The sequence below is a fragment of the Diadema antillarum genome, unplaced genomic scaffold (genome assembly GCF_040938485.1).
Source record: "Diadema antillarum isolate AM-2024a unplaced genomic scaffold, OU_Dant_1.0 scf00000003, whole genome shotgun sequence".
Classification (NCBI taxonomy): domain Eukaryota; kingdom Metazoa; phylum Echinodermata; class Echinoidea; order Diadematoida; family Diadematidae; genus Diadema; species Diadema antillarum.
The window spans coordinates 3,878,092-3,892,114 of record NW_027270892.1 but is presented as its reverse complement, the minus strand read 5'-3'; the positions used below and the strand labels follow the sequence as shown (position 1 = coordinate 3,892,114).

General features: G+C 38.7%; 1 protein-coding gene across 1 annotated transcript in view; it reads right to left on the bottom strand.

Moving 5' to 3' along the window:
• The window catches only part of LOC139736427 (DNA repair endonuclease XPF-like), a 39,604-nt gene extending 26,278 nt beyond the window's left edge, over positions 1–13,326 (bottom strand). Inside the window, exons 1-13 of the mRNA XM_071647212.1 lie at positions 13,184–13,326; positions 9,134–9,230; positions 8,176–8,258; positions 7,139–7,261; positions 6,412–6,582; positions 5,768–5,807; positions 5,330–5,443; positions 4,646–4,741; positions 3,831–3,886; positions 3,232–3,285; positions 2,623–2,692; positions 854–956; positions 326–403 (exon numbers count right to left, since the gene is read on the bottom strand). Of these exons, the coding sequence (XP_071503313.1) occupies positions 326–403; positions 854–956; positions 2,623–2,692; positions 3,232–3,285; positions 3,831–3,886; positions 4,646–4,741; positions 5,330–5,443; positions 5,768–5,807; positions 6,412–6,582; positions 7,139–7,261; positions 8,176–8,258; positions 9,134–9,230; positions 13,184–13,257 (1,159 nt within the window). The 5' untranslated portion in view covers positions 13,258–13,326. The remainder of the gene's footprint in view (positions 1–325; positions 404–853; positions 957–2,622; positions 2,693–3,231; positions 3,286–3,830; positions 3,887–4,645; positions 4,742–5,329; positions 5,444–5,767; positions 5,808–6,411; positions 6,583–7,138; positions 7,262–8,175; positions 8,259–9,133; positions 9,231–13,183) is intronic.
• Between the last annotated feature and the right edge of the window lie 697 nt (positions 13,327–14,023).

Genomic DNA, 14,023 nt, shown 5'->3' with positions numbered 1-14,023 from the left:
AAAAGTAGAAATTTTTGTGTCATCAAAATGGTGCTAAGTCAAGCTGAGATGACTTTTGCATGCTATAATTCTTTACTGACATTAGCATGTTACTAGTAATAGTACAAATTTATGTGCATACATTGTAGTTTTAGTTTCAGTGATATAACGTTGTAAACAAAATAGCTGCTTGTTTCTTTTTCAAGCTGGCATCACATCATATGATATAAATGAAAATTTCCACACAACATGTTCCATATTAATGGCTAAACACTTCCCCTTGTATCCTGGTAGCTTCCATTTGGTGGAGAAATAAATAAACAAACAAACAAAAACATGTTCTAACCTCCTGTATTTTCCTGCCTGATTTCCTCCAAGATTTCAGACAACATTCTCCATTTGGGGCTTTCTTCCAAGATCAGCTCTGTGAGAGGGAAAATCCATAATAGTGCAATAGAGAACACTTTTTACATTTAACATATATACTACGCAAGTATTTACATGTACATGTTTCCTACCAATGTCGCATCAATAAACTTACAGCGATAAGAAAGCTAAGAAAACTTTTAAGCCATCATTCCAAGTAAATAAACTTATTTCTTATTCAACTCTCAATAAGACAATCTGGATTAGCGTGCCCTATAGGATTTTCTCTATACTCTGTCCAATATCATAATGCCTTTTGAACCTAACTCACAGACACACACACATACACACACAAAGATATACATACAGACACACACAATAGATTCTACGTGAAAACTCATCCGGACACAATCACACCCTAATCCCACAAAGTAATGCAAAATTGCCTGGAAAAAAAACAAAGGTAACATAACAAGAGAAACTATGCATGGGACTAGCCAATGCCCACCTTTCTCCTCTGGCTTTGTGCTGGATGATGTCTTCTCCTGCTCAGTTTTTTGCTTCTTGTTTTTGCCGTCTTTTGGTGCTCCATAGATTCTCCTCTTGGCATGCTGTACGTGAAGTTAACAAAATGCTTCTGACATCAGCATCAAATTTGACGATTAAGAGAAAACACAAAAAGAGCCAGTACTTAGTAATAGCACCGTAAGCTTTAGATATGGATGAGTAATTTGGAAAACATTCCAAAACTCAGATATCAAGACCATGGGAAAATAATCTGAATTTTGTCTGGAATTTGCAGATGTGTGTCCTCTTCTGTAAGAATAGATTGTTGAATTTAGTCTCAAAATATAGATAATGCACATCAAAGGGAAGACAGGATTCAGACGGTTTTCTCTGATTAAATTACAGGTACATGTATTTCCCTGTCTCCTACATTTGCTCAACAAATGTAACCATTCATCTCATACTGTATAAGCTGTTACATTTGTATTTATGCGAGGGTTTAATTTTTGCAAATTTTGCGAATCAGTTAGATTGCTTATTTTACAACATGCGAAAATATCTTAATGCGCTTGGGTGCTAATGCATTCACGTTAGTGTTGCCGTTAATTCGCGAAAACATCTCGCGAAAATGTCTACGACCTCCTCATTCTCGAAAATATCTGTATGCGAAAATATCAGCACATGCAGTAACAGATACATATATGGTGTAGCATATTCTACATTTGTTTGTTTTTACTTTTATTTTCTTTTTAAAATTTTCATTCATTTATTTCTTTCCTTTTTAACTTTAAAGGCTACATCTGTCTGCACGATGACAATTAAAAGTGCTTAAAGGAGAAATTGCTTACACATCTGAAAGCCCCTATTCTTATGTATCAATGGGCAAATATTATGTACCAATATTATGTACCAATGTTAACACTTAATCTGTATTCAAATGAAATATTATTAATCTATGTGTTCATATAAACATCAGACACCCCTGCTGCATTGGTGACCGCTGCTGCATGCATTCAGATATCATCTGCCTTGAATGTCTTCTATTTTGCCCCTCAAAAGATCATAACTTGAAAATCATTACACTTTCAAATGACAGTCAGTGATCATGACTGATACAAAAGAAATTTAACAGATACCATTGGTATATTCTTGGTCAGTCTAACAATTTTCAGCAGTAAATTTCTAACAGTAAATTTACGATAGTGAATTCACGAAAGTACAATTTACAATAGTAAATTTACATTTGCAACATCATGTCTTTCTAATGCGACTACAACAAATTCTTCTGTATATGCTGTATTTTTGGCAAATTGGGACTTGTGCGATAATTCTGAAAGTGGTGATATTCAGTGCATTTGCATCACAAAATGCAAACATTTTTGCGAGTCGTTAATTTTGTAAAATATCAGGCGACTCCAACAATTGCCAAAACAAAAACACCTTGAAATATACTGTGTATGCAGCACACAATCAAAGGCACATTGTCCTCCTGAAATCTGTGAAGCCCACAATTTACTGTATAAACCGAATATTTCGTGAGGTTTTATTTTTTGCGAATTTTGCAAGTCGGGTGCTTTTCACAACAAAATACTGACTCTGATCTTGACATGAATGTGATGTGCATGCACACATTTCTCCATTCAGAACTGTACTCCATGATCATGAATTTAACCACTTGCAAAATAATTGTGAAGTCCCAATTCGCAAAAAAAAAAAAATTAGACTCACTAAATATAATGGCATATACAGTATACTGCCTTCTGTACTCACCACAAACATAGACTCAGCTGCCTCCAGGAACAACCAGCCAGAATTATTTGCCACTGAACGCTCATTTCCCCTTTAGGTATTACCCCAAATAGAACAAACAAAAAAAATATCAATAAAAATAGCATATAACCAACTTGTGTGGTGACAATAAAACCTATAATTTTGATAACCTCATTTCGAGACCGATACAGCTCAAATGAAACTGTAATGAAACTACAGTGAATACTAGTGCACCACATTCACACAATTTGCACTGTCAAAACTTTTATTTTAAGAACTTAGATTTTCCATTAGGATGCAAACATATTTTCCTCTTCCTTTGTCATCTTCTTGTTACCTTGTGTTGCTGGATATTGGGTGAAAAAAAAAAATCCTAGATGATAGACACTCACAAATTCACTTAACCCACAAGCATCATTTGCGGTTATGACAAACCAGTCCCTTTTACACATACACAATTTTTATTCACATATCTTACAGCATCAAAGAAATTATGTTAGCAGTCTACAAAGTAAACTACAAGAAATCACTGGGGGACTAAAAAAGCAAAGTGTATATTCAAGCTAACACTTCAGTTGTTGCTTAGCATGGCTTAAATATTGTACATACCTCAGGGTTTTAAGAAAATTGTAGAAGGTCACACAGTCATATTGTGTCAGATAGCTGGGGGGAAAAAAGAAAGAAAGAAGCAATGGATAGAGAAAATATTTTTCACTACTATCTTCAAAAAATAAAAGAAGCAGATCTTATTGAGCGCATACTGTTGTCCTAGCATTATTGTCATTCGTGTCATAAAAGATGTAAGAAAGAATGATAAATGATGACTATTACAAATTTGTAATATTCACTACAAATCTCACTAAGTCCAGTTATTTTGCACGTGCAGATTTCCCCTCCCCCCCCCCAAAAAAAAAAAAAAAATTATCTATTATAATCTAGTAGCACAAAAAATTGTCTTTTTTGTTAAATAATTAATATGATACATTAGAAGCATTGATTCCTATTGCATTTATGCTGTACCTGTCGCCATTTATTGGTCAGTGTGAAGCTTTCCTGAAAATGCTATTTGTAAACTCCTAAAATTGCACTCAATAATATCACACTTCAATCAACATCCAAACCTGTCCCCCCCCCCCAAAAAAAAAAAAAAAAAAAAATCATCATCATCATCATCATCCAAATAACACAAATATTCTGAATCATCTTACAAAAGCAGCATCTGTAGTAACTTCAGGTCGCTGACGATTTGCTTTGTTTTAGCAGACTGTGAAAGAGGGGGGAAAAAAACACAAAAGAGAGTCACATAACTTTCATTCAACGACCTTATTACACTGATACAAGATTCATCTTCTCGTCTCTTCTAAGAAGCTCTTGCTATATTGGGCAAGCCTCTCACAAAAACATTCATATTCTCATGAAACATTTGGGTTAATGAGAGCATGTATGCAAATCAGTGGCAGGAATTTTTTTCTTCTTTTAAATTTACCGATAGAATATTACGGGTACAAATAATACATTTACAGATCGCTACTGTATTTTATGCAGTTATACAATTTTACAAGGCCTACCATTGGCTTGAGTTTGCAATCACGCTTCACACATCGCCTGCACACGTCAGCCTTGAAAAGGAAAAATCAGGCTTCAGCTGACTAACAGGCAGAGAAGTACATTGTACATGTCATATTGCTCATGGCAAGGGTCAATACTTTCAAGTTAGTTGCCATCCTGTTAGTCTGAGGCCATTACAGTTTAACAATTAAAATGCCAGGACGTATTTGCTAAGAGTTGTTTGCTAACTCACAAAGAACTTGTCTTCCACGAAATAAAGGCAAACAACAACAACAGTAGAAGTGGCAACAACAGCAGCAACAACAACAACAACAACAATAATAATAACAGCAACAACAACAACAACAACAAGGAAAGAGGTGGAACATGAATTTGTTGTATGTTACTAGGCAAAAGGAGCCAGGGCTGCTTCAAGAATTCAAACAGCATATAATAAGGATCAGTGCAGGCATACCAGCTGGTGCCACACAGGGTCAAGCTGTCGTCGGATGGCCTGGTTGAGGGACATCTTCCCGATTGAGTTCTCGACGGTCAACTCGTCAATGTCCAGCTTCAGGAAGGAGGAACAAGAGAAGACATCAGCTGTCCATTACATCAGAAATGGTTCACAAATTGAATTGACAACATTGTAAAAGTCAGTACCGCACAACTACTACAGCACTACCATGCTGTTCTTTGATACCCCTTTTCTTCACGTTCCTTACTTATTCTCATTGTGTACAATACTGTATAAGTTATTCTTTTCTACAATTGAGGGTTTTTTTTAAATTATTGTTGTTGGTGTAACTATCATCATTATTTTATGATGATGATGATGATGATGACGATGATTATTATCATCATCATCATCATCATCATCATTATTATTACCTCTGTCATCACAAGATATCTCTTGGAGATCATGTAGATGATATTAAATAATGTTATCATTATCATTATTATTATTAGATTCACCATGACCGAAAATTCTATACCCAGTATATCAAATCTACTCAATGAGACCAACATCAATTTCATCAACTAACCAAACCTTGCTGGCCAGTGAGTAGCTAAAGGGTTTTTTTTTTGTTTTTGTTTTTGTTTTTGTTTTTTTTTTTTTTGGGGGGGGGGGGGTGTACAAGTGAGCTAGAGGACTTACTGCAGAGTTGGACTGCTTGATCTCCTTGATGCAGGCTGCTATGACGTCCAGTATGGCCATCTGAATGGCCACCATGGATGGAGTCATGGTCAGCTGCAGTTCAACGACCTCAGGCTGCAGTGTCAAAAGATAGATGTTATACAATGTACAGACATTCTCACTACAGTATAAGAGTCATTTTTACACAAGTATGGACAATTACTGCTTAGAAGTATCGATTCCATATAAACTTGTTTCTTAAACTTGATTCTGTTGTGGAGGGAAGTTCAAGAGAAGGTAACCACAGAAAAATAGGTATGTCAGGACTTTTTTTTTAAAAATCATTCTCCTAATTTCTAAAAACAAAATTACACTTTTCAGTGAGCATTGTTGTAGAACATGCCTATAAAAATGACACAAAAATAAACATAAAGAGAGAGAGAGAGAGATTAAACATACCTTAAGTCTATCCATTAGTGCCAGCACTGATGCATGAAATCTGAAAATCAACAAATAAAGGGACAAACAAAAATTATATATCTTACAATAAAAACATGCATACGAGCCACATGCAACCACACATATGGTCGTTTACAATAGGAAAGTTCATCATGTTAAGATAAGGCAAAGCACCGAGTACATACAAACTATATTACTAAAATACCATATACTGATGCTGTACTGAAAATAGTCCTTTCTCTATAATATGTCTGAATAATAATCCTTTTGAAAGTTCTCCAATAGATTTTCTTGTTTCTCCAGAGCAATTTCTCAGAGTAATAAATTTCAGATTCACGGCTATGTGAGAGTATTTTCCCTTTAAAGGTAATCATCAACGAAAACACATGCCTCCTATCCCCTCTCCCACATTTCTGATTAAAGCAAACTCCCATTACAACAAACACCATTGCAACAAAATTTCACTAAATATAATGTAAAAGAAAATTTAGGTCACAAAATTACAATCATTAAAGTCTATGTGGCAAAATTCTCTTACAATTATAATAAAATTTTGATATGACAAAAAAAATGTGTTGGTCCCGAGGATTTTGTTATAATGGGAGCTTCCTGAACTACCAATAAACAAGAAATCTCCCTTTCACCTTGGCCACAGGTACAGCTTCCTGACAAAGAGATTCCTCATGACCCTCTCCAGCTTACACAGCCCGGCAGCAAAGGCCTGAGGATGGTCGGAGAAGGCCTTGATGAAACCCTTCTTGTTCTTCTGACGGTAGAGGCGCAGGATGAACGCTTCTTGGCACGACTCGATGATCCTGTGTTTGAGCGTTTGGCAGACAATACAATGGACATGTCAACTGTCTAACAGTCAAACCTGTCTATAGCAGCCACCTGCTGTAAACAGCCACTGACAAACCCCTGACTGAAAAGCTATGTTAAAGACCCTGTGCACAGCAGCCATCTGTCTAACACTGCCAATGGCCCCAATTTTGTATCCCTTGGTAGAATTTAACCTGTGTAAAGCAGCAACAGACCCACACAGAGCTGCAGCAGAATCTGCATTTCAGCATATTCAAGTTCAAGCAGTAGCTATAGGAGCCCATGAAGACAGACACTGTAAAGTCACTGCAAACAAACCAATCTTTTTTTTTTTTTAATTGACATTTTTAGTGTATGTATGGTCTCTAGGAAATGTTAAATTAATTTTGCTAATGTTTTGCTAGTCTGCAAGATCAAATAAATTGCATTATCATATATAGAACAATATTTAGCTAGCCTCTCTAATAGTCTTTAAGTTTATGAAACTATACTTGCACTAAAAATTTGTTCAGTAAACAATGACATGTGAAAATCATTTACAGAATTTCTTACTTGTGTGCTTTGTTGACAATTATTCCTGTGACCAGATTCACAGGAAGTCTTCCTGTCAGGAGGTCAACGACCAGGATCCTAGATGACACAAACAGTACCCCACCCTGCATGTACACACCTTGCCTGAAGACAAAAAGTATAGAAAATAAACATACATAGACTTCAAGACTCATTACATTTCTGGGTATACTGCAGCCATGTTTGTGGATAAAATGTTGTACTTTTCAGGTTTTCACAAGAGATCTTTCTTCAAATATTGCATAAAAGGATATTTTGTATTTCGTATTTCTAACACCGTAGTGACCAGTAATATTACTGTACCTGAATGATAGTGAGTTTTTATACATCTACAAAGATTCCTGTCATCCCATTGGTTGACTGGTCATAATGAGACATTTGCTAAAGAGTGCCATTGTATGCTGTCACTGCTAAGAATGCAATATTTGCTGAACTGTCTTCGATACTGTCCTATGACATCTTTCCTTTACCCCTCTCCAAATGTGAAAAAAAACCCAATGTCCAGGTATACCATGCACACAGTCTTAGAGGAAAATAATGCCCCATGTAAAGGAAAAATGACAGATATAAACACATATCTTTCCCTGCTTAAGAGAGCATGATATATCCCTTTAAAACTGTCTACCCCTCTCCTTCCATTAAGATGTTTTGCTGAAGAAAGCAGATACCTATTATGGTAAATCAAGGAGCCTATCAATAGACCCGTTTGGTTTGGGTGCTGTTTTTTATGCCATCTATTTCAGCCATATCAATATACCTGTTTGGCTTGGGTGCTGTTTTTATGCCATCTATTTCAGCCATAACTGGGGGCTTCAGAGCAGGCCTAACAAATAGTTGCTTTATGCACAGGCATAGCAATGCACCCGACTCATTGCTTAACCCACTGACTCATCTTTTCTTCCCTTTTTGGAAGCCCCACCCAGTTACGGCTGACAATAGTTACAGTGTTTTAAAACCGAATAGGTTGATAGCAAGCTATTTGGATTCCCGGAATACATCCTGTTAACAATGCCATGTACCTTTCATTGGTGCCACATTCATTGGTGATGACTCGCGGCAAGGGTTTCACGTCCGCCTTCTCGACTTCCGCTATCAAGTGTTCCTGCAAGACAGATGGAATATCACACCATGTGAAATACTATGACAACAGAATTTACATATCTCTCTCTTAAGGTGACAGGCAGATATTTCTACATCCCCAGCAGAGCTTTTGTGAAGCCCACATTCTCCCACCCCCCCCCCCCTCCCCACAAGAAACCATCTCAAAGTTATCCTACAAATTATCTCTTTCTCTAAAAGCTACAATTCATCATTGTTGCACTTCCTCAGTCCTGGAATATGGAGCCTGGCATGGCACAGCAGTATTACACAAAAGCAGTGTGAAAACGTTGACAAAAATTCAAACAAGAGCTTGTCACATCATCTTCAATTGTAGGTATAATGCACTTTATCAACTTTGATATACTTATAAAACTGAACTTGATTACCCTGGTGAAAAGGAGGAAAATATTGTGTTCGACATTCATAGATGATGCCATCATTAGATAATGTGTATCATGTATAAAACTTGGACTGACTTATTTTCTCACATAATTCAGCTATCCCTACTTCTATCAGATTTACCTGTAAAGATCATCATATTACAATTTCCATTTCGTGTGTTAATTATATTTCTAAATCTTATTTCCTAAAATGAGTTTTTTTTGGATAATTTTTTCTGTTTGTACTTCTTATTATTGCAAAGCAGACATAATTCAGCCATTTGGGCTACGAAGTTTGATAATATATAAAACCCTTCAATCATTCAATTACACAGTGGGTGTCCCTATAGTGCAATGGTTTATGGATTTGAATGGGAAAATGTGATTGTAATGAGTAAAGTCTGAAGAGTACTGGGCCTTATCGTGAGAGACTATCGAGGTCAAAGAGAACAGAGCATACAGATTTTGCATTGAAGTTTGAACACAACTTCCTTACCTCCTCATAGTTACTTGTATTGATGACAAGGACAAGATTTCCAGGATCACAATAAAGCTTCACAAAGTTTATCATCAGTCGTTCTATGCCAAGGCCCCTAAAGAAGCGTCCACAAGATGGAAACAAGAACACACGAGAAACAGCATCATAAATCAGTCATTGGCTAGAATTCATAATTTGGGATGCCATTACTGGTACTCTGCACTTTTACAAATGATGAGCCTAAAGGAGCTTTTCACTGAACTGTTTTCATTTTCTCCCAGGCAACAATGTCTTTATGTAACGATTACAATGTACTCTGTCATTGTGACTTTAAATTGAATTCTCATAAAATCACATTTTACCTGCAAATGCTTTTATTCTAGTTTAGTGTCTTTCTTGCATTTACATGTAGTTCTGCACAACTCTTAGTTTGGTTGTGTATTCTCTTCTTCGCCAAACACACTATCTGCACATAGACCTCTATTCAAGTTTTAACATAAGCTGACGAATAGAAACTAGAATTCTTGACTATTCCTTCTTTTTTTTACACAAAATTAGCCAGACCAGACGCGTGCGCTTGTAGCGACAATTGTGTACAGTGAAAGGGCTGTGTATAATTAACGCAAAAATAAAGAAAACACAAAAAACACTTTTTCTTAATTAAAAAAAAAAAGATGTTAAAGCATGACTGGCAGAACCCAGACTCACCCCCTCCAAAATTCACTGATTTTGTGTAAATTATTTCTTTTAGTCTAACGTTAATGTTAGAACCTATTCAATAGAGCTAAATTAGAAAATCTACCCCTACCCTAACCCTGGCTGGGGCGCTCCCTGTGCACTGTTCGGGCTGGTCGCAGTTACCCCTATCTACCTAGTCTAGCTCATGACGACATGAGCTAGTGTCCGGTCTAGACATTGTAGATCTACACTGTAGATTCTATCTGGAAATGGATCTAGATCTATATATCAAGTCTATCGCCATGAGCATTGCACTGACCATCATTCCAACGCTTTATTATAACGTAAGATTTAAGTCTGTAAAGAAGGATCTATTATCATTAGACTCTATTTTCATATTGTCATCATCATTGGGCGGTGAGTTGGCTCAGTCGGTAGCGCGTCTACCTCAAGATCACGCGGCCCGGGTTCGAACCCGAGTCGGGACTGAGCAATGTTGTGTGTAAGCATACCATCCCCTCTAGAAAATAGCAAGAAGCAAAACATTCTGTCCCTCGGACAGGACATAAAATGGAGGTCCCGTGTATGACTCTGAGAGAGTAACAACTCATCCATGGCCGTCATGCATGTAAAAGATCCCGCTTCATTCATTCATCGCAAAGAGCAGTGGTCACACCTCACATCCAACTGGACCCCATGGAAGACCAGCTTAACGTAGCTGAATATGGGCTATCCAGCCATCTTCTCAGATGGAAATGAACAAACAAACAAACAAACAAAATTGTCATCAGCTGATCGTCGTTACAACACTTGTTCCCGACAAGTCATCTGATCTAGACTCTAGAAATCTCTGCGTCTCACTATCATGACTAGAGCTATATTATCAGATTGTTATTACTATATATTAAAGATCTTTATTCTGAATTCTTTGGAATGAATTAATAGGTCTAACGTTAGGAGCCTAAAATTTACTCCCTTTCTAACCATACACAGCCCTGTCGCTGCTGTACGTGCGGACCTGGAGGTCGGATGTCGGTCGGGCTATCTACTACTCTGTACTAGTACTAGACTAGCTAGTGACTCATCTGGTGTAGCTTCACTGAAGTCTACTGATGGCTCAACATACCAAGATAGTGCTTCGAAATGCAACATCCTAAACAGTCAGTTCTCGTCTGTTTTTACCAGAGGCGAGGACCTAACTAATATCAAGGACATGGGTAGATCTCCATATCCATCTATGGAAACTATCAACATCCAACCAGCAGGTGTGCTTAAAATCTTGTCAGAACTACAAATCCACAAAGCTACTGGGCCTGATGAACTTCCCTCAAGGCTACTGAAGAACTTAGCCCGTGAGCTCACACCTGTGCTGACAATCCTCTTTCAGGCTTCCCTTGACCAAGGAGAGGTGCCAGGTGACTGGAAGAATGCAAACGTTGCTCCAGTCTTCAAAAAGGGCGAGCGATGCAAACCAGAAAACTACAGACCCATCTCATTAACTTCAATAACCTGTAAAGTCCTGGAACACATAGTCCACAGCAACATCATGGACCATCTTGAAAATTACGACATACTCTGTGATGCCCAACATGGATTCCGCAAGAAGCGATCATGCGTCTCGCAACTCGCCCTTGCCATCCAAGACTTAGCCAAAGGCATAGACAACAGGGAGCAGATCGATGTCATTCTCTTGGATCTAGCCAAGGCCTTTGACAAGGTGCCACATGGAAGACTTCTCCAAAAACTTGATTACTATGGCATACGAAACTCTACTCATGCATGGATAGCTGACTTCCTTCAGGATCGCACACAGCAGGTGCTCCTTGAAGGATCCGTCTCTTCCAAGTCCCATGTGACTTCTGGAGTCCCACAGGGTAGTGTTGTTGGCCCCATGTTATTCCTTCTGTTCGTCAATGACCTACCAGAGTATCTGTCACACAATACCACTGTTAGGCTGTTTGCAGACGACTGCCTAATCTATCACAACATCAGGTCAGAAGAAGACAGCGTGCAACTCCAGGGAGACATCAAGGCACTGGAACGATGGGAAGCCGACTGGTTAATGGAGTTCAACCCCCAAAAATGCCAGGTCCTCCATGTTACCAACAAACGTAAACCCATCATGACGTCATACACCATTCATGGACAAACCATGGAGAAAGTAGACACTGCAAAATATCTTGGAGTCTACCTCCATGAGAAGCTCAGCTGGAACCACCACATCAACCAAGTAGCAAAAAAGGCTAATTCCACCAAAGCCTTTCTCCAGAGGAACATCAGATCATGTCCACTCAAAGTCAAGGTGCTTTGCTACTTCACCCTGCTCAGACCTGTCCTGGAATATGGAAGCATAATCTGGGATCCCTTCACCCAGGCAAATATCATGAAACTGGAAATGATCCAGAGGAGGTATGCACGCTTCGTCTGCAATGACCATCACAGAACAAGCAGTGTCACAGCCATGCTTCAAAAACTTCAATGGCCATCCCTGCAAGAAAGAAGAGCACAGGCAAAGGTTGCAATGATTTACTGCATTAAAAACTCCATGATATCCGTCCCCGCAACAGTTCTGACCCCATCGCTACCTCTTTCAAACAGGGGACACGACCAGAAACTCCAAGTACCATTCGCAAGAACACAAGTCCTAAAAAGAAGCTTCTTCCCAGATGCAACCAGGCTTTGGAACTCATTACCCCAGGCCACCGTCTCCTGCACCTCTCTGTCTAGCCCCGGAGACCGCGCCGCCAGGCGCGGTCCTGGCGGCTTCCCCGCAGTTTCGCTTATGTTATAGTTCAAGTATTCTGTGCGCTTGTGCAAGTGATTGTGAATTCTGTGAACATCGGTGAGCTGCTTATAAGACATCATTTTGTGCATCACAAGCAATGAAATGCATCAAACAGTCGCCGATGATAGTCATTTAGGTTTCATCGACCCATGTAAGTATTCCTAGTAGTTTCTGTTGAAAAATTAAGGAAATATAGCGCCGCAAAGGCACCCGTTTGTTCAACATGAAGATCTTTTATGGGAGCACGGCGCAGCCGCCACACGCGTGTGGCGGCTGTCGCAGTTACTCTCTGTCAAGCTTTAAGAGAGAGGTACTCAAGACCCAGCTCCGTTAAGACACGGATGCCTGTTTTTTAGCCGCACATAGTACGTTCCATGTAGATTTTTCTTAATCCAGACACTGTACATATGCCTGCACAGCACAACAGTACGAAAATACACCCGACGGTGGCCTGTACTTATAGAGAAGAAGAAGAAGAAGCTAAACTCCCTTCTTCAATTCACAACAAGCACAGAAGAAAACACACAACTTTCAGTAGGTGGGACTGAGCAGCAGTACTGTCAACAGTTACCAACTCTCAAATCAGACAGAGAATCAAAGCCCACCTTGCGACGACGAGCAACCCGTCCTCATGGAATGCATCAAGAAACATCTCATTTTCATACTCTAGGAGAGACATCTTGTGTTGAGATTGGAAGATGCCGGATTCAAACAAACTTTCCGGCCCGACCTACACAGCACAGGCTTCGTAGCTCTCCGGACAAACGGCGTCATACGTCATACGTGCATATCCCCCCATTCCATATGCAGTGATAGTGCACACACTGCGCGGCGCCGCTCCGCCGTGCCGCCGCAAGGCGACGCTGATGTGATGACAGTAGTACGCGCGTGTTTGATCTCTCCTTCCGTCTCTCCCTCCCTCTCTTTCTACAGTTTCCCCCTTCCCTTATATATTTTCCTATTTTATATGAGCTCTTATATTTAGTTTCTCTTTTCTTTATTTCTTTCTTTCTCTCTTTCTTTCTGTCTGTCTTTCTTTCTATCTTTCTTTTTCTTTCTTTCTTTCCTTTTCTTTTTTCTTTCTTTCTAGTTTCTTTTTCTTCTCATTTGAAGGTCGCAGATGATGGCGTAAAACAAAGTATTTAGTGGATTATCCTACTTTATTTATTTCATCTATGAAGTTACATTCGTGACATTTATGTCACGAATATAACTTTATAGATGAAATGATGGGCCTACATCTACAGGGTCCTGTTTTATGAAGAGTTAGAATTGATTATATAGTTGATTTCAACTGTATGTCTATGGCAGCCTGTGTGGTATTGAAATTTAAAATTGATTTTATCTTTCGATAAAACGGGGCCCAGATCGATCAAGTAATAGTGACAGTAGAGGAATAAAAATTCTGTGTATATTATACCTGTGCAGTATATACAGGGCATATT